This window comes from Neovison vison, chromosome 6 (genome assembly GCF_020171115.1).
Source record: "Neovison vison isolate M4711 chromosome 6, ASM_NN_V1, whole genome shotgun sequence".
In the NCBI taxonomy this organism is placed as follows: Eukaryota; Metazoa; Chordata; class Mammalia; order Carnivora; family Mustelidae; genus Neogale; species Neogale vison.
This window is the reverse complement of record NC_058096.1, coordinates 59,303,223-59,331,094: the sequence shown is the minus strand read 5'-3', so window position 1 is coordinate 59,331,094 and position 27,872 is coordinate 59,303,223. Positions and strand designations below refer to the sequence as shown.

Here is a 27,872-nt window from a genome sequence, read left to right as displayed (position 1 = left end):
TAGTGTATCACATCGTCTTTCTGTTCACTTTGTTTCACAAACGATTCAGGTTCTTCCTACTATCTTCTGCCACCTCCTTGCTTTTCTCTACTTACTTCACAGATGTCGCTGAGGTAGGTAACCTGGTCTAATCCTGAAGAATTCAAGGGCAGAAAAGAAGTCTACTTGTGAAGTTTTCTTGTCCCTGGTATGTGCAGGAAATGAAGACATTGCCTGGCATGTTTGGAATTGGGAAATTGTGCTCAGTATTCTTCCTAATCCCACATCTGGGCATCTGGAGTACCAACGGTAAGGCACCAACGTAGATAATCTCTTATTTTATTTCCCAGAGGAGGAGGGAATGTTTTCACTTGCAGTGTTAGTAGGATGTGTACTTTTATGTCAAGCGGATAATGGTGGATGGAACCATGCAGTGAGATTTGCTCACTGAGCACATTCTAGAACATCAACCAAATAAGAGCATGGTTTTCAAGTCATGGCTTGGCTGATTTTCTTTAAAAAAAAATGTTCTGATGGTAAGGAAAGAATTGGGCGGATGTTATAAATAAGATACAAATGTATCACAACTTCTAGCAAAAATGCTCTGGATGCCATCCTGATGATTGAATAGCTTGTTTTTTTGAGACAGAGGCAAGCAGAGTGCTGTCGTGTTCAGCTGGATGGGTGTTGGATAATTGGGGTTGTACCTGTCTCTGTGGCTACTACTGAGTAATGTCACCAAACAGAGTTGCCCTTTTTACCTCAGTGGGGTGTTTGCCTGGAGAACACCATGTAAGCAAATGCTCAGAGATCAAGAATCGGAACATTCTGTCATTGTTCCTATTAGGCTGAAAGAGAATGGTTCCTACTTGGGTGTCATTTGGCGTAGAAAACAGCTTGAGGTCTGCATGATGTGTGGCCCTCTCCACAAAGATTTTATGAGGACAAAAAAGCCATTACTTTCTTCTAGTAAATTCATTTGCTCCCGTACATGGACACAGGGGCCCATATATTGGAAAGGCTATATAGCAGAAGTTTCTGATTTTCTCAGGTCTGATTTCAAATCTCCTGCCTGCTTACCCCCACAAACACACATACTCTTATCAGTTTATGTGCTGTGGTTTTAAATCAGAAAATACAGTGACTGAAATCCTCCTGAATGTCATCGTAAATCCTGGAACTGCTTGGTTTGGAACTTGTCTTCATGATGCTAGGATGGCACACAACTAGGTGCAGAATAAAAATTCCCAGGAACCTAAGCATTTTTTATGTGTGTGAGTAATCTGGTATTATGTTGGTGAGGTGCTTAGATGGCTGACTGGGTTTTTCATTTTCCATCAGACACCTAAAATCACACAGCCGTAACTGGAGTCGTGTATTAAATAGAATTCATACCAGTTTGAAGACCTCCTGTGTGAAATGGAGGAAAAGAATGTTCAGTGCTGGGATGCCTGGGTGGCTCAGTTGGTTAAGTGTCTGCCTTCAGCTGAGGTCATGATCCCAGAATCCTGGGACTGAGCCCCGTGTCGGTGTATGTGGGTGTGGGGGGTGGGGGGCTTAGGACTGGGCTTGTTTACTGGCTCTGCCACTTACTGTGTGACCTTGGTCACGTTTCTTATCCTCTCTTATCCTTAGTCTCCTCATTTGTAAGACAGAGATAATGATTGTACCTAAAATATGGGCCTGTGGTATAAATACAATAATATGGATGAAGTGCCAGGTATAACAGGTCCACATAATAAAAGCTGATAAATGTTAATGGTGTTTTTGCTAATATTATTTTCACCAAGCACCCCCACCCCACAAAATTCCATTAGATGGGAAATAAGTGTTAATATTATCGTTTAAAATGGCTGAGCTTTTAAAGCTAAAAAATGAATAAATAAAATACATAGCCCAATATATTTGACCTCAACTATAGAGAATCAAATTATTTGGAGAATGAAATGGAAAGCCTCAGACAAAGTGCCAACCAGGTCTACTGTAAAGCAGTTGGTAGATTGAAGCATAACTTGCATTAAATTTAAGATATAAGTTGAGATAAATGTTTGGTGAGTATTGTTCTCCCAGACAGAGCTGATGACTCCTTTCCATAAAACCACATTAATTTTAACCTATTCATCTTGGGGATTTCCTGTGGTTTACTAAATTACTGAATACTTTACATTGGCAATGTACATTGTACATTCTTTACATTTACATCTTTAGGTCAGAGAAGAAACAGGGCAGAAAGGGCACCCATCATTTTTTGAAGTTCCTGTTTGATAACACAGTGTCTTTGTCAGGCTTATTGCTATGGCTCTAGTCATTTGTTCCTATTGAAATGTGTACCTTGTGTGCTGGAGGTAGCACTCCTTCTTCTGCCAAATGCCTGTGTATTATTATTACAAACATGCCTGCCACGAAATAGGCATACCTTTTACATAAATGTCTAGGAAAATATTCCGGAGCTAAAGGACTTCTTGGATTAAGGCATGAAAAGATTAACCTGTGTGCTGATAAGAGCCTTGAATTGATTTTTCTAACCCTGAGAAGCTCTTTAATTAATTGTTGCTTCCTCTATCCCACTACCAAAATTTCCTCTGATGTCATTTTGAAGTCAAATTCTGGTTATTTTGATTAGCTGGGCGTTCCTACTTAGTTTTCATTACTTGTGAGTTTCAACTTTAAAGTTCCAAATTGTGGAAGGAAAAATGTTCACAGGCATTCATAATCAGGTTGCCAAATTAAATCAATCTTTTACTGTGTTTCTTGGAAAGGTTAGGATCAGGAACTCGAGATCCAGACTGCCTGGATTACTGTCCCATCTCTGCCACTTACTGTGACTGTAACTTTCTGGTTCTGTTTACTCATCTAAACAATAGGGGACAATGACACTGATCTTATGGGGTTCCTATAGTAAGTGAACTAATTCTATACAACACTCAGAACACATTAATTTTAACCTTTATAGCTTGAGGATTTCCTATGATTTACTTGATGCATCATTAAGTGGTCTGTAACTTTAGCTAATGTTTTTTTTTCTTTTAGTCCAAAATTTAATTAGCTTGATAGTTTCCTTCAAGAAGGATTGAGAGGCTATCTCTCATTTGGGGTTGAGAAAAGTTCTCTATAAATAGTTCTAGATATCATTATCTACAACCATCCACAGTTACCAAGAAATAACAAGGCTCTGGTCATGTGACTTCAGTGATACTGTCTTTGTAAGCTGTTCGACAGAATATGCAGTTTGATTCACTTTTCTAATAGTCACCATTCCATTACCTCAAAATAAGCTCATTCTTATTCACCTATCCTTTCATGGTGATGGCCTCTGATTGACATGCTTACCTCTACGGAAGCAATTACCAAGCACCCGTGCATTCATGTACAGGGGTATCATTCTCGAATGCTCAGAATCTAAACTTATCTAATTTGAGGTACACTTTGAACAGAGTCTGGGAGAGTGTTGGGAACGGTGATCTGGGTCAGTCATAGGGAAACCCCGGGTTTAGCTGGTAGAGCTAACTTCTCTTTTTCTCCTTCCTGTTAGCCATATTTATCTTGTGAACACAACCTGGAACTCAAATATGTCATAAACAGCTCATTGTCCAGAAGCCATTATAAGGCAGGCTGGGGCACTTAAGTCCAAGCTGAGTAGTTGTGGCCCTATTTAATGTTCTTCTACCATTTAGAAGAGAAGAATTAATATTGGGGGACAATTGGCAGCTTCTGCTCACATGAATATTGTTTAGTATCTTCTCTGGCTTTGAAAACTCCGGTGAATCTCCATGTGATCTCTGTGGTAGAGTACATTAAGAAGGGGAGGAAGTACCTGGGAAAGAAGTAGAGGTGGACTTTCTCTGTGTCTTTACAGCAACACAGAACCTATGCTTACCCTGAGCAGCCCAAGTAACCACAAAATCACTGAAGGCAGTATTTAGAAATCCTTATGTTAATTTCTGGTACAATGAAAAAGGCTCTCTTTGATGCTGCTGGCTATGGCTTCTAAGCTATGCTGTAGGCTTTTTCTACGCTGTTCTTCTTCCAGAAGCCATTGTGGTCAGGGTGGAGGTCTTAGCATTTCTGAACTACAGGGTCTTCCAGGAGCAGGCAGTCAAAGTCTTCTGGAGCTGTTGTCTAAATTGTCAATATGAGTCATTGTTCTTAGGGCTCACTAAACTGGCCAAAAACGTTTGCTATTCCACAGAGAGAATTGTAGAATTGGCTAACAAACACTCCACAAGATACTCATTCTTGTCGAATGAAGTGGGCAGAACTCTGCAGAAATGAAATACATGTGAATCCTTTGGCTGGACAGACAAAGTCAGTGACCAGTAGGATAGAACCATAAAGGGACATTTGCCACTTGGTAGAGATGTAATGGAGAAGTACTAAAAAGTAATCTTGGGAAAGTATCCAAAGACAAAGGTATTTTACTTCCCACTTTTGACCAACGCTCGCCTTGCTGGTTAGTATAATTCTTTTTTTAAACTTTTTATTATTATTATTATTATTATTATCTTTTTTTTGAGGGGGTAGGGCAGAGAGAAAGAGAATCTTAAGCAGCTCCATGCCTAGTGCAAAGCCCAACACAAGGCTCAATCTCATGACCCTTAGATCATGACCTGATCCAAAATCGAGAGTCAGATACTTAACTGACTGAGCTACCCAGGCACCCTTTGTTAGTATAATTTTGTAAGATTCCATCTCTCATATATAAAAGCACAATTTTCTATGAGATAAACTGCCTTTTCTGTATCCATTATATTTGTTTGCCCAATCTATATGCCAGTTGTTATGCATCACTGATGACACTTGACTCAGCTGGGAATAACTGCTCTCAGCAGAGGCATTTGGGGCAGAACTTCTGGTCGCCATTTTGTCTCTGCCACCTGCAGGCTTTGCTCAACTACTGCATCACTTCCTTAAATTCATCCTAAGAAAAAATAATACCTGGTATTTTTTTATTGTCTATTACGAGTGAAGCATAATGCTAAGAACTCTTCCTATGTGTTCTCATTTACTTCCACAACTACCCTGGCATATAATTTGCTTTGGAGTTAGCTGGGCCTGGGCTCAAGTCCTGGTCCTAGCTCGGACTCCCACCAGCTGGTTGTCTCAGCAAGTGGCTTAGCTTCTCTAATACTTGGTTTCTCCAGCTTAAAAACTAAGATGATACCTGTAAGTACCTGATAAGATTTTAAGGATTAAAGGAAATGATGTATGTATGGTACCTAAGAGTAAAACACATAATAAGAACTCAAAAATGTTAGTTACGTCCCTATCTTCCTCCCATCAGGAGGATCTAGGGGGGTCTGCAGCACTTGATATTGTGAGGTATTATGTGCTTATAAGCAAGTGACAATGAATGGGAAGCTGTGATTCTGGAGGTGATCCCCCAAATGTGACTTGTGCCACCCATGTGCTGTCTGACCTGATGACTACTGAGGTTCCCTGTGGGTCCTGTCTTTTCATATCTCAAGGAGAGGAAATGGCACAGGTCATTTGTAAGCTTTGCTGACTGTTAGATGAAGCTTTGAAAAATACTAAAATGACTATTTCAAGACAAAACAATTTAAGACATCCCAAACTAGACAAAACCAAGGGATGGCTAAAAGTCTTACATTGCTCAATAAAACTATATGGAAAAGAGAGTCTTCAGATTTTCCCCCAAATAGTCATATCACAGAATGAGAAATCCGAGCCCTAGAAGAAATTGCTTCAGTGTGCTAAATAAATACCATGTGAAAGCAAACTTAAAAAAAGTTTTCACATTCCAATATAGTGAGATTTTTAGGGAGGAAATGGTAATAGAAATGCTTGTGAAAATTCTCTCAATTTTCTCATTTCTTGTTCTTTTAAGCAATGAGAATGAATTTGGATTCATACTATGTACATTCTTGTTGTGAAGTTAATTCTTTTTTTTTAAAGATTATTTATTTATTTATTTGACAGAGATCACAAGTAGGAAGAGAGGCAGGCAGAGAGAGAGAGGAGGAAGCAGGCTCCCTGCTGAGCAGAGAGCCCGATGCGGGACTCGATCCCAGGACCCTGAGATCACGACCTGAGCCGAAGGCAGCGGCTTAACCCACTGAGCCACCCAGGTGCCCTGAAGTTAATTCTTTAATACTTTCCAGTCCCATTTTAGCTAAAGAAACTTTAAGTTAATGTGAGTCTCTCTCTCTCTCTCTCTCTCTCTCTCTCTCTCTCTCCTTATCTCTTTGTGTGCATCTTTACATGTGTATGTTCAGACAGGAAAGAGATGCCTATCCCCTTCTAAAGACCAGTATCAGACAATATCCACAGAGAAGAAGAAAAACCTGAACAATTACTTCATCCATGTCTATGTCTTTGTCAGTGTTACACTGCATGCTGTTTGTCAGATACACGTTATTCTGAGGACTGAGGCTTTCAGTTTTCATTGTACCCCTGAGATCATGGCACTGGGTTTAGCGTAGCTTACCAATGGTCACTCTTTATAGGTATTCCTAGCACTTCCAGGGTTATCTGACTTATGCAGTAGGTTTACCACAGAATTAAAGTGGTAAGTTTAATCCACACTACATAAGGCATTCAATTAGTGGTGTCTGTATGTCCACCAACTTCATCTCATGTCACCACATTTCTGATTTTCCGAGTCTATGCCTGCTAGCTTATGCTGAGAAGCGTGCCACATGGATTTTCTGATGCTGTGCATGTGATTCCTTGAGGTGTCCAGGAACCTTCCAGAACCTCTGATGTGTAATTCCATGGCTGCTGTTGCTGTACGTGAACTGGCCTTGATTTTGTTCAGCCCACTGCCTCAGGCAACCCCTGAACCCATACCAATTTGCAGGGGAACAGGCACTTACTTCCCTTCCCTGGGGGTCATCAGTTCTCCCCCATCGTCCACCACTCTGGCCCTCAAAATTAAGGCAAATTATACCACTGGATTCCTCAGGAGACTTATTTTCCTCCTAAGTCTGAAGACTTCCCTCCTTCTGTAGTCTCCTCACCATGTATCTAAGTTTGAGGGTTTTTTCCTGTGTTTGTCCATCACAGTATCTTCTGACAGAAGATAAAATCCTGCTTCACACCACAGAAAATGATTGATGTATTATATCTTTCATGATCATTGTGGTTTTCAAAAATTATTGATACTTTTTTGTTTAACTCTGTCATAGCTCAAGTCAAGGTCTCACCTGCATTCATTACAGTCGTCCACTTCTTTCAGTAAATGTAATCGGTTTCAACTTTCCATGCATGTGTAAGAATTTTTCAGTGGAGCAAGAGTGAATCTCAGTTGAGATTTTCCTCATGATAACAGTTATACTCAAGGCACATGGTCTTTAAAAATTAGAAATAATTGTACTTTGCATGGGATTCAGAATCACAAAGCTTTTTTTTTTTTTTTTTTTTTTTAAGAGCTAATAGGTTTCACAAATTAGCTACCCTCCCTGGCTCCTGTTGGTATTTACACCTGCACCTTCTTAGCTGGAAGGTACTGGCCCGTGGAGTTTTTGTGGCTGGCATGCCTTTCTGATTGGCTGATCCAGGTATCTGGATGACCACAGAGTATCATTTGTTAAATATTTTGAATACCACCCCTCAGTGGACATAAATCAGACCTTCCCACACTGTATACTTATAAGGTCTAGTTTTTCTTTAGTGGTTATAACTTAACCACTATGGGGTATGTTGAGATGCATGCATTCTTCACCTCAGTGCCCTGTGGGCCACCTTTGTAATAGCTCAGACGTGTCTGCTCTGCTCCCTTAGGGCATAGAAAGCATTAGTCAGAGTTATGAACAGGAAATTTTTCTCTTCCTGAGCTCTCATGGTTCAGTCTCAGGCTAATCTGGGCCTTCTTCCTTTCCTACTAAGCCCAGCTCCTCCTGCAGAGACAAGTACTCTCTCATCGAGAAAGTCCTGGACCTGGTAGGAAGACAGATGCATGAACACATATTTAATTATAAAGAAATGCTGCATGTCACACAGAGCAGCATGGGACCTTCACTGAGTGGGGGATGTCCAATGGACTTGGGTTGCTCGAGGATGGAGACAGAGTGAGTTTACAAAAGGAAGTAAAGGCTAAGTTTCATTTGATGGAGTCTGGACATTTCCTGCAGGCATTGAAGGGTCTCTGAAGGATTTAAGGTACAAAATCCTTCTGTTGGATTTTCATTTTGAGAATGCAAACTGTGATAGTGATATGAAGAATAAATGCAGTGGGGGGAGGGGAACAAGGCCAAGTTTGGAATGTAGAAGACTAGTTGGTGGGCTGTGATAATAATCCACATGGAACAAAAGAAGACCCAAATTAAGGTAGTTTTATGGAAGCAAATTGGCAAGACATTTTGGTTGCTGAATCAACTTAATTTGATGACTGATAGAATGGGGTAGGAAAGAGGAAAGAAACCAAGAGGGCTCCTAGGTTCTGGCCACGTCATAGGTAGGTGATGGTATCATATTGTAATAACAGAAAGTGTACAAGATTTGCCCCGGGGTGGGTTTGGGCTTCCTCTTTGGAGCATTTCCTAACTGACCCAGCCAGAGGGCTCTCTTTCTCTTGGGAATCTGAAAGTTCTGAGGGATTGTATTTTGTTCAGGATTTTTAAAAATAAATAAATAAATAAAACCTGAAAGGAAAATTGAAGACCATTCCCCTTGCACTAGAAACTGCCACATTACTAAGTAGTCATAGGGCGATGTCCACACCTCCGGGTCTGGGCAAGAAGGGGGTACATTATCGCTACAGAATTTTAAAACAAATAAAGCTACTTTTAATTATCACCATGTACTAGGAATTCTGAAAAATATCAGTGATAATATAATAATAATATTATATTATAGGTAATAATATAATAATAATATCCCCTCAAAAATATTTTTAGTCTAAATTATAAATAATTACTATAGGTACTCCTGAGTTTTAATGATATGTATGTACGTTTCCAATTAGCACATTTTTAGTACTTCCCCCTTGAAGAACATTGTATTCTACACGAAAGCTAACTCAGAGAACTTCCAGTTACAGAATTGGCTCTGGGCACGCACACAGATTCATGTGTTCATTTCACATGTTAATTTATAATGTCCAGCATCACCTGCACTTGCTCCAGGCTATTTTGTCTCTGATCCCTATGCCCCTATGTATTCCTTCATTTCAACAGTAGATTTTAAATAAATAACAATACCACAGGGACTCTGGAGCCAAAGAAACAGAATGTGAGCCATTTCATTGCTTTCATTCTGTGCAACCACTTTGGATATTTATTTGTTTAAAATTAAAAAGTGAAACAGTACAAACTGTGCCATGTAGTTTGCTTTCAGGTATAAACTTGAGTTTTGAAGTTTAAAACTTCACGTTTTATCAAATAATATTTGTACAGCTGAAATGTGTTCTCTTTAAAGTGTTGTTTTAAAATTAAAGAATGAGTCAAAATAAAACTTCACATTCGTGGTACAATTTAATAATTGCCTAACTTGTATCTTTTGTAGAATTTCAGTTTTAATAAAATTCCTTTATTAGCTACTGGAAAATTATTTATGAAGACTACTATATCAGACTGTAACTAAGAGATCAAAGTTCACACTGTTTAAATAGTTACAAAACTATTAAATAGACAATTTGGTGCATTTTTCCTTTTTTGATTCTCATAATTTAAAAATACTTTTTAACCTCCATGGTTTTATGTATGAAGTTCAATGAAAGGAAATATTCACTGTCTGTATTTCTTTTCTGGCCATTGTATTGTTCGTTTCCACTCATGATCTCTGAAAACATTTTTCCATATAAAGGAGGAGGTTGTTAGAAATGGTGCACTCTGGGCATCATATAATGCTAGATATGCCCTAGTCACGGAATATGTGTGCTGTAACAGTCATGGCTTTCATAAAGATTTTTTTAAAATGTAAGTCTTCCAGGGCACCTGGATGACTCAGTCAGTTAAGGGTCTGTTTTCAGCTCAGATTAAGATCCTGGAGTCCCAGGATTGAGCCCTGCATCCGGCTCCCTGCTCAGCAGGTAGTCTGCTTCTCCCTCTGCCCCACACCCTTCTCAAGATTTCTCTCCCTCTCAAATAAATAAATCTTAAAAAACAAAACAAAGCAAAAAACTCTTACGTCTCCTAAAACCTCTAGTGACTTAAAAAGGGATACTTCATCATACAAAAGCCAGAGGATGGTAGAAGTTTCATCCTTTTACTGCATGTCTATTTGAATTATTTTTGACATTGAAAATTCCCCACCATTAGCTATGAATGTTTGAGAATAACAACAGGAACAACTACCATTGGTTGATACATTCCATCTAAAAGCAATTGTGTTCCTCACCTCTCTTCAGAAAATGCTTTTTTTTTCTTTTCTTTTCTTTTTATTTATTTTTTTCCAATTTATTTATTTTCAGAAAAACATTATTCATTATTTTTTCACCACACCCAGTGCTCCATGCAAGCCGTGCCCTCTATAATACCCACCACCCGGTACCCCAACCTCCCACCGCCCCCCCCCCTCCACTTCAAACCAGAAAATGCTTTTTTGACAAGACAAACACCTCGGGAACAGCTTTTGATTTCCTGAATATCATGAAATATTCATACAAAATTCAGGACCAGGAGCAAAGGGTCAACATGGCTGTCTGATGGAGAATTAGATTTGTGCCATTCAGCTCTGTGTAGCATGCCTGCGTTACAAACATATGTTTGAGTTTCAGGAAGATGGGACACGTTAATACCCTCTTCGAACAAAGAGCGAGTCCTCTTCATGGTTTTCAACGCTTGTTGGCAAGTCTGCATTCATCCATTCATTCCTTCATTCAAGAAAATTCCCTGTACCAGCCAATGTAACAGCCAGTGATCTTCATCTTGCTGATAAGAATATGCAGGAACCCCAGCGATGTTTTCATAACACCACTGGGAGTCAGTGATGGGGTCAGGACCGTCAGCTGGCTCTCCTCCTCTCCTACCCCTGCTCCGTCCTCTCCCCACGCACATAGCCACACAGGCTGGGACTCGAAGGGATATTCACTTGTGCTGCTAGCACTGGGTAACAGCCCAATGGCTAAATGGAAAGGCAACACAGACCTAGAGCTGGTTTTAACCTGTCAGTCACACAGTGAGGGCGCTGAAGCTGCAGATGCATTTGTGTAGGGGAGTATGGTGAGTGAGAATTTTCCTGTTTTCATCCTGTTTTCCAGAAATTGAGGTCCAGTGAGACCGTGTGGCCATCTCAACATCACACAATATATTAGTATTTGAGAGTATTCGAGCAACTATGTTTGAATGGTTATTCTAGTTTTTAGGTATTTATGTGACTTTTATAAATATCTCAAAAGTATCAGGCTCTGTATTTTCTCATGGTGAGAAAGTGGAGTTTAAACACGGCCCAACTAATGCTTGCTTCATTTATTCTGAACCAACCTGTGGTCTCCGGGTCACTATGTGAGCAACCCATGATCCAAGTGTGTATCAATTCCCTAAAGCTGCCATGAGATTCCTGGCTTCTTTGCCTTTGCCCTTCCCTGTCTTCAGTCTTAAAATATCTCCCCTCTCCCTTTCAGGGCTCTGATTATCAAAAGGTTACTAATTCACTACAGTTCATTAAGCTTCGTAACAATAGTCCCAGCTGAGATTAATCCTCTGCACACCCAAGCAAACTTTGCACCTCTTTATAGTGTTATTTCATTCTCCCATCTGTTAAACATCTTTATTTCCCATTAGAAGGCAAACCCCTTGAAGGAAGACACCTTGTCTTCTTTACTTCTATACCCCCTAACAACTAACATACAAGGACATACAGGGTCCCTTTGAGCCCTGGTTTCAGCTCAGATATATTTGAAGATAAAAAGCATGGTAGATAGTAAATTTATTCTGAGCAAGTGCCTATGTAAATTAATCTCCTCTCATCAGTTAAATGCTAAGCTCCTTGAGGGCAGGAAGGCCTTTTCTACAAACATCTCATCGTTTTCCACAGTGTTGGCACTGAGTTCTAGGCTCCATAAACTCTGACGGACTGGGGCACCTGGGTGGCTCAGTCGGTTAAAGCCTCTGCCTTCGGCTCCGGTCATGATCCCAGGGTCCTGCGGTGCTCTCTGCTCAGCACGGAGCCTGCTTCCTCCTCTCTCTCTCTCTGTCTGCCTCTCTGCCTACTTGTGATGTCTGTCTGTCAAATACATAAATGAAATCTTAAAAAAACAAAAAACAAAAAACACACAACTCTGACTGACTTATCCAGATCCAGGTACATGAAAAGGGAAGTTAGTTAGGAGGCTGAGGTAGTCCATTAACTTCAGGGGGAGGAGGAATGGAGTTCTGGAAATGTGAGTTTCACTTGGCTTTTCTACCTCTGGCTTCTTCCTTTCTTGTTGCAAGTCTAACCACATCCAGGTGTTATATTCTTAGGCACTTCCTGTTGGTAAATTACCTTACCCTTTCTCTTCAAGTTTTTGAAACCTTCATCCTTATAACTTGGCTTTTAGTTTGCTTTCATTTTTATTTTGAATTTTTGGAAGCAACTGAATTAGTAAGTCTAGTAAGCCTTAAAATGATCATGTTTGAGGTTTCAATGTATTTATAAATATATGAATATTCCCAAGTTTCTGAAAGTTCTCCACAGTTCTCAATCTGGTTCCTGGAAACTCACCAGAGGTTGATGAGATGTGAGCAGAAATTATACTGGGAGGTTTTTTTGGAGGTTAGGAAATTGCTAAAAATGAGAATATTTATGCTGGCAAGGGTGTAGAAACAAAGTGGAACATTCAGCTTAGTTGAGCAGTATGTGCAAGGCAGGGCCAAAAGTTCTCATCCACCTCAACATCCGAGTTGCCCTTAGCCTGCTTTGTCCTTTATACGCTAGTTTAAGCTATCCTTTCAGTCATGCTGATGTGAGACAGTACTTCTGTCCAGAAGGACTCTCAGAGATGAATGAAAGAAATTAATGAAGGGGATATATTGGATATATTGCTGAGAGGGTAGTTCAAAACGGGGAAGACAAAGCCAAGGGGGGAAAAAAAAACCATAAGGACATAGGGAAAGGAACTTAAAGAGAAAACACTCTCAAGACTTAGCTCTAATGGAAAAATAAAAAGGTATGAACCACTATCGCATTCTTAACTAAAAGGAATCTGGCTAATTGTAGTTATTTTGTTTTCCCAGCACAGGGATCAGTAGTAGAATATTCTATGATTTATATACACTCATAATGTAACTGACACACAAAAATTGAGTGGTTGTCATAAGTTGATGTCATTTTTTTTTAAAGGTGAACTTTTTTTTTTAAGATTTTATTTATTTATTTGACAGAGAGAGATCACAAGTAGACAGATAGTCAAGCAGAGAGAGAGGGGGAAGCAGGCTCCCTGCTGAGCAGAGAGCCTGATGTGGGACTCGATCCTAGGACACTGAGATCATGACCTGAGCCGAAGGCAGCAGCTTAATCCACTGAGCCACCTAGGGACCCCAGCTGGTGCCATTTTTTCTTGCTCATGTGCATGAGTCTCCAAGGGGACAATATAATCTAACCATTATCCAAGAGTGAAAACTTCCACATAAATATACATTCTAAGTAACTGAAGTTTGCTCCTTTAGAAGCCAAAATGTTTTTTGACGTGACCATTTTTGAAGAAATTCTTTTTAAAACGGGTTGAACTCTTCTTTGTTTCAAAAAATGAATATATTAAGCTGAATATATATGAAATGAATATATTAAGCTGAATATATATAATAAGTTTTGCTGTTGACTCAGTCTTCTCGTTATGAGTATAGTTATTATTCTGTATTATATAACACAATTATGCCCTCTAACCTAATTAGGAAATAATAAGGGAATTATAAGGATTATGTATAAAGTGAGATGAGTTTGGGTTCTTGCGTTATCTATTTTGCTGGTTTAGGGAATACTTCCTCATGTATCTTGGTTCTCAGTTACATCCTAGATATTGATGTTTCCAGGTAAATTCTTTCATGGTAAGTAAAGGGTTACAGAACTTATTCAGTAGTAATAGATAATTTTAAACGTTCTTTTCTCTTGGCTGCAGATTTATATGCAACTGACAATTACTAACAGAAGGTTTATAAAAGATAACAGAAAATCTGTTTCCAGGAAAAAGCTCTCCCTACCAAAACAAAGGGAGACAACTTCTTGTATGTTAGGCCAAAAGGCAGAACTTCCAAAAGAGATGCATCACTGTTCCTTCTCCCCCTTTGGAAGACAAAACACTTATATTATGTCAAAACATCCTATCTTTCAATAATGATCTTGAGTTGCGTGTGTCATACATAGGAAAAGTCAAGGAAAAAATTTGCAGGGCAGCACTAAAGCCTCTGAAAAACAAGTAATAAATTTTTTTTATACCAAGTATAATAGGGAAATAGTTGTCTGCAAAAGTTCCTCTCTCCCCTTATTGGAATATATCAGAGCTAGTAATAAAAAGTGTTATTACTTCTCAAGAAACGATAACAGAGAATGAATTAGAGAGCAATGGACCCTAGTATGAATTTGAGTCTTGATTCCCCTAATTATTAGCATATAACTTTAGGCAAATATTTTACTACCTCTGAAAAATAGCTGTCATAATAATATATTTTTTTTGTTGTAAAGATTAAATGAGTCGGGGACGCCTGGGTGGCGCAGTTGGTTGAACGACTGCCTCCGGCTCAGGGCGTGATCCTGGAGTCCCGGGATCGAGTCCCACATCAGGCTCCCAACTCCATGGGGAGTCTGCTTCGCTCTCTGACCTTCTCCTCGCTCATTCTCTCTCTCACTGTCTCTCTCTCTCAAATAAATTAAAAAAATTAAAAAAAAATTTAAAAAAAAAGATTAAATGAGTCAAAATATTTAGTGGGGTTTTTAAAAGATTTTATTTATTTATTTGAGAAAGAGAGATAGTGAGAACGATAGTATGGAGGAGACAGAGAGAGGGAGAAGCAGGCTCCCTGCTAAGCAAGGAGCCCGAAGTGGAGCTGGATCTCAGGATCCCAGGATCATGACCCAGGCTGAAGGCAGACGCTTAACCGACTAAGCCACCCAACCGTCCCTATTTAATGTGTTTTGAACAGCCTCTGGAATATAGTAAATTATTGACCAGAAACTGTTATTATTATTTGCTACCATTGGAGTAGCTACAAAATAATAAAATAAAATAACATTTTATAAAATTAAAAATATCAGTAATGTTTTGGTAATTGAGGGGATTAACAATTGAGGAATTTTTTTTTTCAGCAAATACTTATTATGTGCCTACTATGTACCACACACTCTGCCAGTAAGGGTTAATAAATTGAAACATGTTATGGGCGGTGGGGGGGGGCACCTGGGTGGCTCAGTTGGTGAAGTGTCTGCCTTCAGCTTAAGTCATGATCCCAGAGTCCTGAGATCAAGCTCCACATTGGGCACCCTGCTTGGTGGGAGTCTGCTTCTCCCTCTCCCTCTGCCTCTCCTCCTGTTTATGTGCTCTCTCTCTCTCTCTCTCTCTCTCTCAATCTCTCTGTCAAATAAATAAATACAATCTTTAAAAAAAAAAAAGAAAAATGTTATTTGAGAAAATTATAAAATCTTTGGCAGGAACTGTTGAATGGCAGATATCTGGTCTTTCTAGAGCATGTTTGATTTTAATTTTGTTTTCATCTTTCAGGTGAAAAATCATGTGAAGAACAACTGTATGTAAAGAGACATTCCATATACACTGTCTCAGCAGGGAAATCATTTGATCTGAAATGCCCTGTGAAATACTGTACTAAGAGACCTGATGTGATCTGGTGCAAACTCGAAGGAAAAAGCTGTTTATCTTTTAGGTATAAACATCATACATACACAAGTTGGGACGAAAAGGAGAATATTTCAGCTTTTATTCTGCATTTTAATCATGTGCTGCCTGATGATACCGGGTCATACCGCTGTTCTGCGAATTTTTCATCTGGACTTGTTGAAAGCCATTCAATTACCATTAATGTGACAGGTAGGTTCTACACATCAAGACTGTCTCATAAAAAAAAAAGACTATCTCCTCAGATTCTGAAGCATTTATGTTAGTAACTGAAGTCATGTAAATCGGAAAGTTGACACACTCCTCAGATTGTCATCTGTGTGAGCAAGTGTGTGTGTAATTTTGGGATGAGGAAGAGAAAAATAGAAAAAAATATATAATAAAAGTTATTGTTCTTGCCTTTAGGGGGTATACCATTTGTTTGATAAATCCAAAGTAGATCACTGAAATATGGAAAAAATTACCAAGTGAATACCGATTGTAGTAGACAGCTCTCTATCCCTTATCCTCTTTTCCTTTTATTTTTTCTTCCACTTACCAGTCCTTTTATTGATAATAAACCTTTGAAGTCACATTTGTGGTGCTCAGACGATTATACATTTGTTAATAATTCATAGTTTGCACAGAGAAGAAACTGCACACAAATAAACCTGACTCCCTGATGAGTACTGAGGATGTTCATAGCTTTAGTTCCCTCCCCACTCTCCCAGAGGCCCTCAATAGGTTCAAAAATTGGGAGAACAGGTTGAGGTTAAGTTGGGCAAAACCAAACTGAAAAAAACATGGAAAGCAAACAGAGAAGAGTAGAGGAAAATAAATGAATATGTTTAATTTATGAAAATTCCACATCATACTCCATGGTAAAAGACTGAAAGCTTTTCCTCTCAGAACAGGAAGAGGAGGGATGCCTGGGTGACTCAGTTGATTAAATGTCTGCCTTTGGCTCTGGTGATGGGTCCCAGGGTCCTGGGATCGAACCCCACATTGGGCTCTCTGCTCAGCAGTGAGCCTCCTTCCCTCTCTCTCTCTCTGCCTGCCTCTCTGCCTACTTGTGATCTCTGTCAAATAAATAAATAAAATCTAAAAAAAAAAAAAAAAGAACAGGAAGAAGGGGAGGCTGTCTGCTTTTGCCACTTCTATTCAACACTGAACTAGAAGTACTAGCCAGAACACTTGGGCAAGAAAAAAGAAATAAAAGGCATCCAAATTGGAAAGGAAGAAATGAAACTATCACTATTCACAGATGACATGATTTTATATATAGAAAATTCTTTAAAATCCACAAAAGATGCTAGAGTTAATAGACGAATTCAACAAGGTTGTATGATCAGCTAAAAAAAATCAGTGGTATCTCTAAACACTAGCAATGAATAATCTGAAAGGAAATTTAAAAAAATAAATTCTATTTATTGTAGTCTCAAAAAGAAAAAAATAAATTTACCTGGGAGGCTTAACACTTATACACTGAACAAAACATGGCTGAAAGAAATTAAAGAAGATGTAAATAAATGGAAAAATATGCCATTCACATTGGAAGACTTAAAATTGTTAAGATAGCAATATTTCCTAGAATAATCTACAGGTAATAATAATAATATAATAATAATAATCTACAGGTTCAATATAATTCCCATCAAAATCCCAACCTTTTTTTTTTTGCATAGATGAAAAGCTGACCCTAAAATTCATGTACAGTTGCAATGACCCAAATAGCCAAAACAAAACAAAACAAAAACCTTGCAAAAGAAGACTAAAGTTGGAGGACTAATACTCCTTCGTTTAAAGATTTTCTACAAAACTACAATAATCAAAACAGTGTAATACTGGCATAAGATAAATATACAGATCAGTAGGAAAGAATTAAGACTCCAGAATAAATACATACATCTTTGGCCAATTGACTTCTTTTTCCTTCCAATATTTTATTTAAATTCAAGTTAGTTACCATATAGTGTAGTATTAGTTTCAGGAATAGAATTTAGTGATTATCACTTACACCTAGTGTAACACAGATACCATCTAGTGGTTATCACAACAAGAAATAAAATGGAGCTTGTTTTGTGGCCCATAAACTGACCTTGAAGATTATTGCAAAAAAAGAAATTTCAAAGAGCTTTTGTGCACCGGAATCTACATGCAGACGTAGGCAGTTACTTCTTCAGTGGACACCGTTCACTTGAATGCATACACTGTGTTTTTAAAAATTTAACTTATTATTTTATATGCACACTTTGGAGTCAGTCTTTAAACTCCCTTAAAGTAGCCCAGTGAAGGAATCCATTTAAATCTCTTTAAAATCCTATAAATTATTTAAGACTTCTGAAAGTAGCCCAGGAAGAGAATGCACAGTAAAGTGTAGAAGGGATTCGTGGCAGAGTTAGAGACTCTGCTTTTGCTAATGTGGGTCAAAGGCAATGCTAATTGCCAGCCACTATCCATGCACAGGCTTATAAACCTCTTTGGAATGGAAGCTGTGTCTTAAACATCTTTGCTTCTCTACAAATAGAAGGCATAGCGTATAACACATGGTAGGTGTTCAATAAATCTTTTTTTATAATTCCTAGATGAATTAAATGATATAATCTGTACAAAGTGCAACAATTGCCTTTAACAATCAGGAGAAGCTTATACTGAATTTTATGGAAAGAATGCTTTCTGGAGAAAATTTCACTATTAATTCACATAATGAGATATTGAATTTTTAAAGAAGTACTAATTTTTAACTGGCAAAACAAATGATAAAAATAAGCCAAGCTTACAATACTTTACTCCCAGGATATTAATTATATGACAAAATACACAATAATAGAATGCTATTAGATTATTTATATGATGTATGTTAATATAATGTATAATAAAATTAAATGAAGTGGCATCGAGTTCACATTCTTTGTAAAATGTGCTTTCTTGTGTAATTCTCTATTCCTTCATAGGAATCAATCCCCTTCCATACAACAGGGAGGAATTTAACCAGTGTCAGGGGCAAGCCAATAACGACTTCTGACATGGAAGCATCCCAGGGATATTATTGTGTCTCTTCTGTCCCATTTTGGGGTCATTCCACAGCCACTACAGATGGTTGCACAGTTTGTAAAGTGCATAAAGTCCAATGTTCTAGGAATCAAGTTGGGGCTAAAATTAGGATCAACAGTCTCTCTCCTTTGGGGAGGAGGGAGCAGCAGAGAAGAAAAGCAAAAGAGGCAACCTCTCCGTCGATCCCATTGCCCTGGGAGGATGTACTTGTTAGAATCATACTGGAGATGAGAGATAAAGATGAAGTGGTGAGAGGGAAAACTACATAGGAGACATGAATGGCCTTTTAATTTTCCCTTTGGAGATTTCTGTTGCCCTAATTTCACACTCTCCTACCTTTCTTATCACTTTATGAATTAATGCTCCTGACCAAGGGAATTCCCCAGGACTTCATTTTGGCGGTCTACTCTTCTCTGTCAGCAACCTTCTGTCTGGGATTGCCTCCCTCCTATAGCTTCATGTGTATCTCTAACCTTCATTATCTTCCTCACAAATATTCCAGTCAGCCTCATGGAGTCCATGTCTGTAGTGCTTCCTATTTTGGTCCATTTCAGGCAAAGATCTTCCCAATACACTTAATTTGCGTAATACATTTCTTCCATCATGCCACTCCTCTATCGAGTCTTTGGCAGAGCATCCTTTGTGCTTTCAAATTTGGCTCCCAGCATTCAAGCCCTACCACAGTCCATCCCCACCTGCCTTTCTGGATTGCTTCTGGACACCACTTTGAGTCTCTGCTCCAGCCCAACAGCCCTATCTACCATCGCATGTCTTCACCATGCTCTTCTCACCATTCACAGGGCACCCATTCATCTGCTTCCACTTACCACAATTCTGCCCTTCCTGCCAAGCCCAACTCACTTCCCACTTCTTAATGAAGCCTTCCAGGGTTCATCCTAGGAGAAGCAATTTCTCTTTTCTAACATATTACATGCCATTTACGCTCTGTGCTTCTCATTTACCAGACATTTCCTTGCACTGTAGTTTAATGTGTGGAAATGTTCTTTATCCCATGAAGAATTAAAAGGTCCTGGGAAGCAGAAACTGTGTCATATTTTTCTGGGTCATCCTTGCTTCCTTCACAAAAGCCAAATGAATTATTTCAGAATTAGCTTTGAACTGGGTATGTATTTTCCTTTCATGAAGGAAAGAGTCAAAGAAAAATTTCCTTTCATGATGAAGGAAAGAGTCAAAGAAAAATTCCTTTTCCTTCTTTACCTGGGAATACTCAGTGAATTGAGTACTGACAGAGAAAAATATACTCTGAAATTATATTTAAGTATGATGCTTTTCATAAAAATAATGTGGAGGCATGATAAAAAAAAATTTCATTTTCTCCCCCTTGAGATTTTATTTTTAGGGACTATTGGGAATTTTCTTGTTCTTGTACCTGACTCTCTTTTTATTTTTATGTTCGAGTTAAAAATTGGCCCATGGGGGGAAAAAAAAAAGAAAAAAAGAATTGGTTCATGTACAAACAGACTGTCAGCTCAGTCAGGGCTTGGATGCTATTGGGAAAGCAGTATTTTCCCAGAATGAAGAAAAATGCTTTGCAAATCAAAGCTCCAAGAGAAAAGTTGACAGAGCTGGGAAACAGTCACTAGAATGTACATTGACCTGTAACTCCAACCTCCTCAACGTGCCCTTGGTCAGTCCCTGATTAGGAACTTCACAAGGGCAGGTCGTCATCTTCTCAGTAGAGAAGTGGGGATGGTATCAGTGGGTGGGAACTGGGAGGCACCATCTGTTTCAGAATGATAGTCAGAATGTCATCAGAAGCAACCTTTCCATGTGAGTCTCCACACTCAACTTGGAGCACCGGCTGAATGAACATCTTGTTTTTCTAAGCTGGAAGCTGTCTTACAGGCTGTATTCTATCCTTATACTTAATGGGGAAGAGGGAATCAAAGCAGACAGACAAAGTTTGTGTTGGATTTACAGTCTTACTTCAAGCCTCAAAATAAACCCAGAGACTTATTTTGTGTCCATGATATTGAGGTGCCCATTTGCAAATTGTGAAAATTCCTTTAAGCTGAGTTACTGGATTCTGTTAGTGCAAATGCAGGAGTCCTCTAGGAGATTAGTTCTGATTTTGGACACAACTGAGTGTTGTTTTTGCAACCAATTTCACTTCTTTATCTTGATTTTCTATTTCAGAATGGACTAGACATAATTCCGAATACCCTTTGATAAGTAAGTATCAAACTAGTCCAATAAAATTAAGGAAATTAGATTATTAGGTGGTCGGAAAAATAATAAGTTGGATTCATCTAACTGAATGGATCTGTTTGTATTAGTTATCTATGTGGGAACTTTCCTCCCTCTTTCTATCTACACCCTTCCCCCAGACAGCTGTGTCTATCATCATTGGTAATGACTTGGCTGCTGTCCTAACCCAAGCAGCAGCTGCAGCATAAACAGCGGCATTTGTTACAAGTCTGAATTACCTAACTACTATTTGCACAGCCTCTGTATTTCCTGTCCACCTTTACCTCAAACCAAGCGCATGCAGAAGCAAGCAGATAATGATGTTAATATATTTAGAAATAAAAATTTCCCACATAAAAAATTTAACATATATACAACATTAATGATGTGTGTTGCCTTCTGATATTTTTCTATTCTGCCGCAATTCATGTTTCTAAGGCTGTTTGTGATCTATTAAATTGTTTCATGTCTCATCAGTGAGTTGCAATCAATCTACCCCAGTCAAACAGAAACTTAATGCATGTCAACATGGGTCATAGCAATGAGCACTGGCTATAGGCCCAACAAAGTGTATTTGGGGATAACAAAGGTATCTTGAGATAAGGAAAGTACTTAGTATTTGGAGATCCCAAAGACTTATGAGACAAAAAAGCCTTTGTGTTAATGGAATTGGAATTTAGTATGAAAAACATGTTGGCTTGAGTCCCAAGGCAACTGACTAGCTATCTGACCTTGGGCAAGTCTTGGAACAATAAAACTTTTATCAAGGCATGAAACTGGATAAAAATAATGGCTTCCTTACTTTCCTTCAGGGCTGAGTGTGAAAGTCAGGTAAGACAGTGTCAAGGAAAAAGCTTGGTGAAGTACTCGCTGAGAGCTGTTATGGGTATTGTTTTAGAGGGGATTAACCCTAGAAGAATAAAAAATTCTTACAAAAGTTGAATTATAACCCAGAACCACCCACACAAGCTCATCAACAAAGCAAGAGGTGGGTGAGAACATTGAGGCACAGGGTTCTTGGGGAAGGCTTCCAGAAGAGAAAGAGAAACATCAGCTGGAAATCTCCTTCATTTAGGTTGTAATGGTGCAGGTGTTACTGATCCTATTATACCTCCAATTTCTTAACTGTCTTTAGCATCGACTCACATTTCAGATACAACCAGTGCCTCAGGATCACCCTCTGCAGAAGTGACAGATGAAAGACAATGGATGCTTTATAGTCTGCTTCCTTTGGGAGCATTGATTCTGCTTATTATCTGTTTCTACCTATTCTGCTGCCTTCGAAGGCATCAAGGTGGGTTCCATCTTCCATCTGCTGCTATGTGCCACACATTTGGGGTTCAGTTATTAGAGCTGATTAATTTTTAGTTGGTTCCTGTTGTTTTCTATCCCAATATTCTGCAAAGAACCATGGATAATGATTTCCTTGAGGACAGCTCATCCTTCCACCAAAAAGACAGATGGACTCATTCAGGTCCCGTCCAGTCATGGTGAGGCACAGTCACACCAACACCGTGCTCCAGGCAGGGATTGTGAAAAGGAGGGCACATGGCTGGGACTTACCCATTCTATTTGTGTCAATCTTAAGTTTATGTGACAAGCTGCTCTTCTGAGCTTTAAAGGTATCGAAAGGGAGGTTGAAATAATCTCTCAGGTCAACATGTCTGATTTGAATTAGTCTCATTCTCTTTTACACAGCCGTACCACATCATGCCAATCACACACACCCTTGTCTAAATGAAGATTAAATAGCCCCAAAGGAAACTCTTATGTCTGCACTTTCTGATGCCATCAAAAACACACGCCTGAACTAAACTGTCACCCAAAAATAAAGCATTTGAAAAATCTGGGTTTGGAGAGGATGGGAGAGATGTGACATCTTAGAAGCAATTCCTTCCTGCTTTTCTAAGAATTCTTCAGAGTCATGAGCAGACAGTCAATCACAGTGAGAGAGAGATGTGTGGAGAATTCTAATGTAACTCTAATCTGAAACACCCCAGCGCTCTCTGTCTTTACCGTTCCCCCTCTTCCATCTCCTCCCACTGTTTGCCACACTGGCAGCCACAGTGTAGCTATAGAAATGAAGCTAGACAGAGCATCCCTTATTTCTGCCACAGAGAAAGCTTTGTCTGGGCAAAAAAAAAAAAAAAAACCCTTCTGGTCTTTTGTGGTAAGGACTTCCGGAGCCCAGAACCTTCCCAGAATACTGAGGGAATCCTCTGTAACCCCAACTTCACTTCTGTAACTCCAAGTTTCTTTCCATGGTCCCTCCCCAGCTTTTACCATCTTTCTTGAGGCTGCTTTAGAAAACATTAGAAAAAGAGGCAGGGATAAATCCTTTGACCTACCACATCTGGAGTGAACTGGGCCATAGGAGATCCTGGCCTCTGTAGGTGAGAGGACAGCAGTGTGTCTGACATCGAGTACCAGATATCCACAGAACAAGGATTTCCAGAGTGTTTAAAGTGAGGTACTTGATCCTGCCCCTTCCTCTGGGATATGCCAGAGGGCTCTCTGGAGTAAGAAGTAAAGAACCAGTGAAAAAAGTGAGCAGCATGAATGCTCGCAAACTGAGGTGTACCTGCCAGCAAACAAACAAGCCAAAACTAGGAGTAACACTGCCACTGGCATGCAAGTTCATGACATGGGTGGGGAGGCAGCCTACCTCTGCCCTAGACACTGAATTTCAACCAGCCAATCAGATTCCAGAACCCATATTCTTCCCACAACCTCAACTTATGGGGAATTGGGGAAGAATTTTGTGTTGTTCTTTTCTCTTCTTGTTTTCTCATTTTTCTTTCTGAATTTCAGCAGAACAAAAGAAGCCTTCTGATATAGCAAGAAGGGACGTTAACCTGGTATGTCCTATGTATCTGTTAAAGCAAATGCAGTCTGTTAACCATGTTCATCTTAATATATTATTTTAAGTTGGGTAAGGCTATGAAACACTCACCCTATGCCAGGAACTGTCTAAATATTCTCTCTATATCTTGACTTGCTTAAAAAAAAAAAGTGTTTATTTTACATTTACATCCAACTGCAGCAAAGATTCTTCAGGATTAACAAGACTTATAATAAGTGGCCTTTGGAAGTGCATGAGTGGCAGTGTAGACCTAAAGTAGAAAAGTCAGAGACTGGATTATATAACTTGACTCTGCTCTTGCCCTGTTATGTAACTTCAGGCTATTCATTTATTCTCACAAAAAATACCTTAAAGTCTTTCTGGAAGGGAGTTGAGAGTTAATGAAAGAATGAACCATAAACTATCTCATAAAATACTGTGTGATTTCTTTCTAGATCACCAGCAGATAGAGAAGGCCAACTGGAAAAGTTACTACTTACACAAACATCTTCCATAATGTGTGTGGGCTCATCAAGGAATAGACCTCCAGACAAAGCCTAGGGCATTCTGGAGGCAGGGCCAAATTTTCCTACAAGTTCTTGAAATATAAACTTGGGTTTTTCTTTTGGGTTCAATGTTGTGTAAATATTGGAACTAAAAAAAAAAAAAAAAACAAAACAAAAAAAACAAGATGAGGCAATACATTTCTGAAAACATTTTATGAAGTTTTTTAGTTAAAAGCAAATAGTCACAAATGAGGTACTACAAAGGAACTTGTGTGTGCATATGCATGTTTCAGGGTGGAAGGGTAGAGGTAAAGATGTAGTAAACCTCTCAAAAGTTCCAGAAATGCCAAAGGCAGATATAGCCAAAATTTTACCTATAATACTAAATGACACTTCACATGCCCCACCAGGTTGCCCACTTTTAATCAAGCCAAATGCATTCAACTTTGTAAACTCATACTAAGTTTTTCGTAAGTGGCAGTAAACAACATTGTGTTGGGTGCTAAGGTTTTGTTTCTTCAAGTAGGAAAATGTACTTAAATGTTTTCTTCCTATAGTGAATACCAATGAACCACATTCTGTTACAAGGAGAACTGAGATCCATGAAACAGTTTACAATGATAATCTAGAGAGTTTAAGTTAAGCCCAGGTTGGTTCAAATGTAGTCATATTTCTTCCTGTGTAGGCTGGACAAATTATTTATGATCTGAAGTTGAATTCAAAAGGGATTGTGTGTGTGTGTTATTATTTGGGAATTTTGTATTAAGATGTCTGTGTCTTTCATAGGAATTCGGAGCTTTGTGTCATTTGAGTTGTCCAACATTTAAGAAAATAAAGTGGTGTCATATTAGATCTTTGAGACTAAAACTTTCTTAGGAAGGGACATGGATTGGAACCAGTGGAATAGAAATCAAGTAGAGAAAGGAACTGCTTAGAACATGGCAGGTACATATAAAAGCCAAGGTTCTCATCTTATTTCACAATGGTCCCTGGAGGGTGAATGTACTTGAATACTAAAAAACACTCAGCTGTGCCTTTTTTAAAAGTCCTTTGTGAACTGTAAAATGCCATACACATAGAGAGTAGAATAGTTGCCTTGGTGTTTGTCATCTCTATCGACCACAGTATGGCGCCCCAGCTTGTGGCATCTATCCGCTTTGCTGAGATGCCACAAGGTACAGCAAGCCACAGACCACCATGTTTTCTTTAACCTCATTCATTTTAACTAAGTTTTCCATGAAAACCAACCATCTTTTGGAAAGAGAGCCAGGTAATTGAGTTGACAGACATATATATTATAAAAGCACAACAGGGATCTTGTTGATATATTGAGGATTTCTGGCTATTTATTAGGTTCTGACAGTTTTCTTCTTCAGTGCTTCTCTGGAGTCTTCACTAGGTTCCTTAGAGTGAAGGCTGGGACACTTTCCAGCTAAGCTAAGAGACTGGGCAGGGTAAAGTGATTCTTGCTCCGTTCAGTCATTCGACCTTAGTGTTATTTTCTAGGCAGCCACCTCATCAAGATGGAAGCAGGATACTCGGCAGCTAATGCTTAGCTTCTTGGGATAGAGCCTGACATGCACCTGTGGTAGAATTCTGACAAGGAGGGATGGGAGATATACTATTTCACGTATAAAATGAAAACGACAAAGGACCTGATAAGGCAGGAAGACTGTCAAAGACTATGGACTTGACACCTTCAAGGAGTTAGGACAAACATCAAGAACATAAATTGACTGACAAAACTGGTATTTAAAAATTGGAAGAGCAACTCTTAGCATTAAAATGGCATCTTTTTTTTTTAAGATTTTTTATTTATTATTTGATAGAGATCACAAGCAGACAGAGAGGCAGGCAGAGAGAGTGAGAGGAGGAAGCAGGCTCCCTGCAGAGCAGAGAGCCTGATGCAGGACTCGATCCCAGGACCCTGAGATCATGACCTGAGCCGAAGGCAGTGGCTTAACCCACTGAGCCACCTTTTACCAGGTCATGTTATCGTATGCTAGAAGTGTTCTGTGACTTCCAAAGTGACTAATAAAAAAAGCACAAAATAACTATTTAGGAGGAACATAATGGTCCTAAGCCTTTCATCTTTCATCAAGTAAGAATCTGCTAAAGATGTGTCAGCAATGAAAGTGAGGAAGAGTAAATTATTTCTGTTGGTATATTGACTCAATGTAGCATATACTCATAGTTTGCTAATTGTATGCACTATCACATCCTTAGGCAGTAGTTAAAACAATCTTTTTTTTTTTTTTTCTTATAGGTTGATATTCCCCAGCCCTTTAGGAGCGAGCAAACTGAAGTGGGAACCAGGCAAAATCCCCAAACACTGCCATCAGAGACTAGTACTTATGATAATGAGCCCTGGTTCAAGGTCCAGGAAGAGTCTGAAGTTTATTCTAACCCATGTCTGGAGGAAAACAAACAGAGCATTGTGTATGCCTCCCTGAACCATTCTGTCACTGGAATAAACCCAAGACAACCAAGGAATGTGAAAGAGGCACCCACAGAATATGCAGCCATATGTGTAAGGAGATAATTCCATCTGGATCTCCAACCAATGATCACTGAATGATCAGCATATCAATGCCATTTTCTGAGCCCAACAAAATATCAGACAGTATACCTTGACCTGAGAAGTTTCACTTCAAGGAGGTTCATGTTGGTGCTTGGGTCTTCAGGGTTCATAGGACAAATGACTAAAATTTCTCCCCCCAAATTACGAGGGAACTTTTTTACAGCATAGTACTGAACAATAGCACAAAAACCCTTCCCTCCAGAAATGAATGGTATTATGAATAGCAGGGTAGCAGAACATTCACACCTAGATACATTTTACCCAATGGACGAAGTTAGTATATTTTTTGGAGGATGAGAGATACATGTAAGCAAGAGAGATCTGTGTTATCTGGATTAGTTCACTATACTCTCTTGGCGAAGAAAGAATGTCCCAGTTTGACTGACTAACCATCAACAAAGCAACAATATTATGTTTATTCCTCGTCATTCTTCCATGATGAGAAATTTTCCTCTGTCCATCTCATACTGGGGTTTCTTACATGTAAAGAAGAAATCATTTTTGACTTGTTATAAGAAAAGAATGGAAAGAAGAAATGGTGCAATGAAGATGTGGAACACACCAGCTAATGTGGTGTAGAGGCTCCCCATCCCTGACAGAAGGTTTTATCTGCCCTGTTACACTGCTAAGTAAACATAGGTAGTAATGGAGTATTAATGTGTGGTTCATTTGTAAACACAGTTGTGACTCAGGGTTTGGGTCACATAGGCTAATGTTTATAAATGTGACATAATGCTGCTAAATTAACATCCTTGGGGGTATCTAAGTAAACATAAAAATCGGTGAAAATAAGTATCATCCAGCAGGTACAGATTGGTAGCTTAAACTGCATTGCGGCTGACCTGATAGCAAATGAAAAGCATAGTTAGTGGAATAGAGAAAAGTCTGGAATATTTAGTTGGTCAGTACAGGTCACCATCCTTTCATTAAGCACATCTGTACGGCTTGATAACAATTCATTTTAAAATACTGTAGTTGCAGTCACTTGACTACAGCAAG

At 39.0% G+C, this 27,872-nt stretch overlaps 1 protein-coding gene across 4 annotated transcripts; it reads left to right on the top strand.

Annotated features, from left to right (window-relative positions):
- Positions 1–27,872, top strand: BTLA (B and T lymphocyte associated). Of its 4 annotated transcripts, none has more exons than XM_044255050.1 (7): positions 1–113; positions 198–288; positions 15,572–15,895; positions 20,894–20,929; positions 22,098–22,238; positions 23,756–23,802; positions 26,559–27,872. In XM_044255050.1, the coding sequence occupies exons 2-7, from the start codon at positions 201–203 to the stop codon at positions 26,832–26,834; spliced, it is 912 nt and encodes a 303-aa protein (XP_044110985.1). In that variant the 5' UTR covers positions 1–113; positions 198–200; the 3' UTR covers positions 26,835–27,872. The 4 variants fall into 4 exon arrangements, with proteins under 4 accessions (XP_044110985.1, XP_044110988.1, XP_044110986.1 ...); XM_044255053.1 differs by adding an exon at positions 22,351–22,434 and having other exon boundaries at positions 1–288; XM_044255051.1 differs by having other exon boundaries at positions 1–288; positions 23,759–23,802.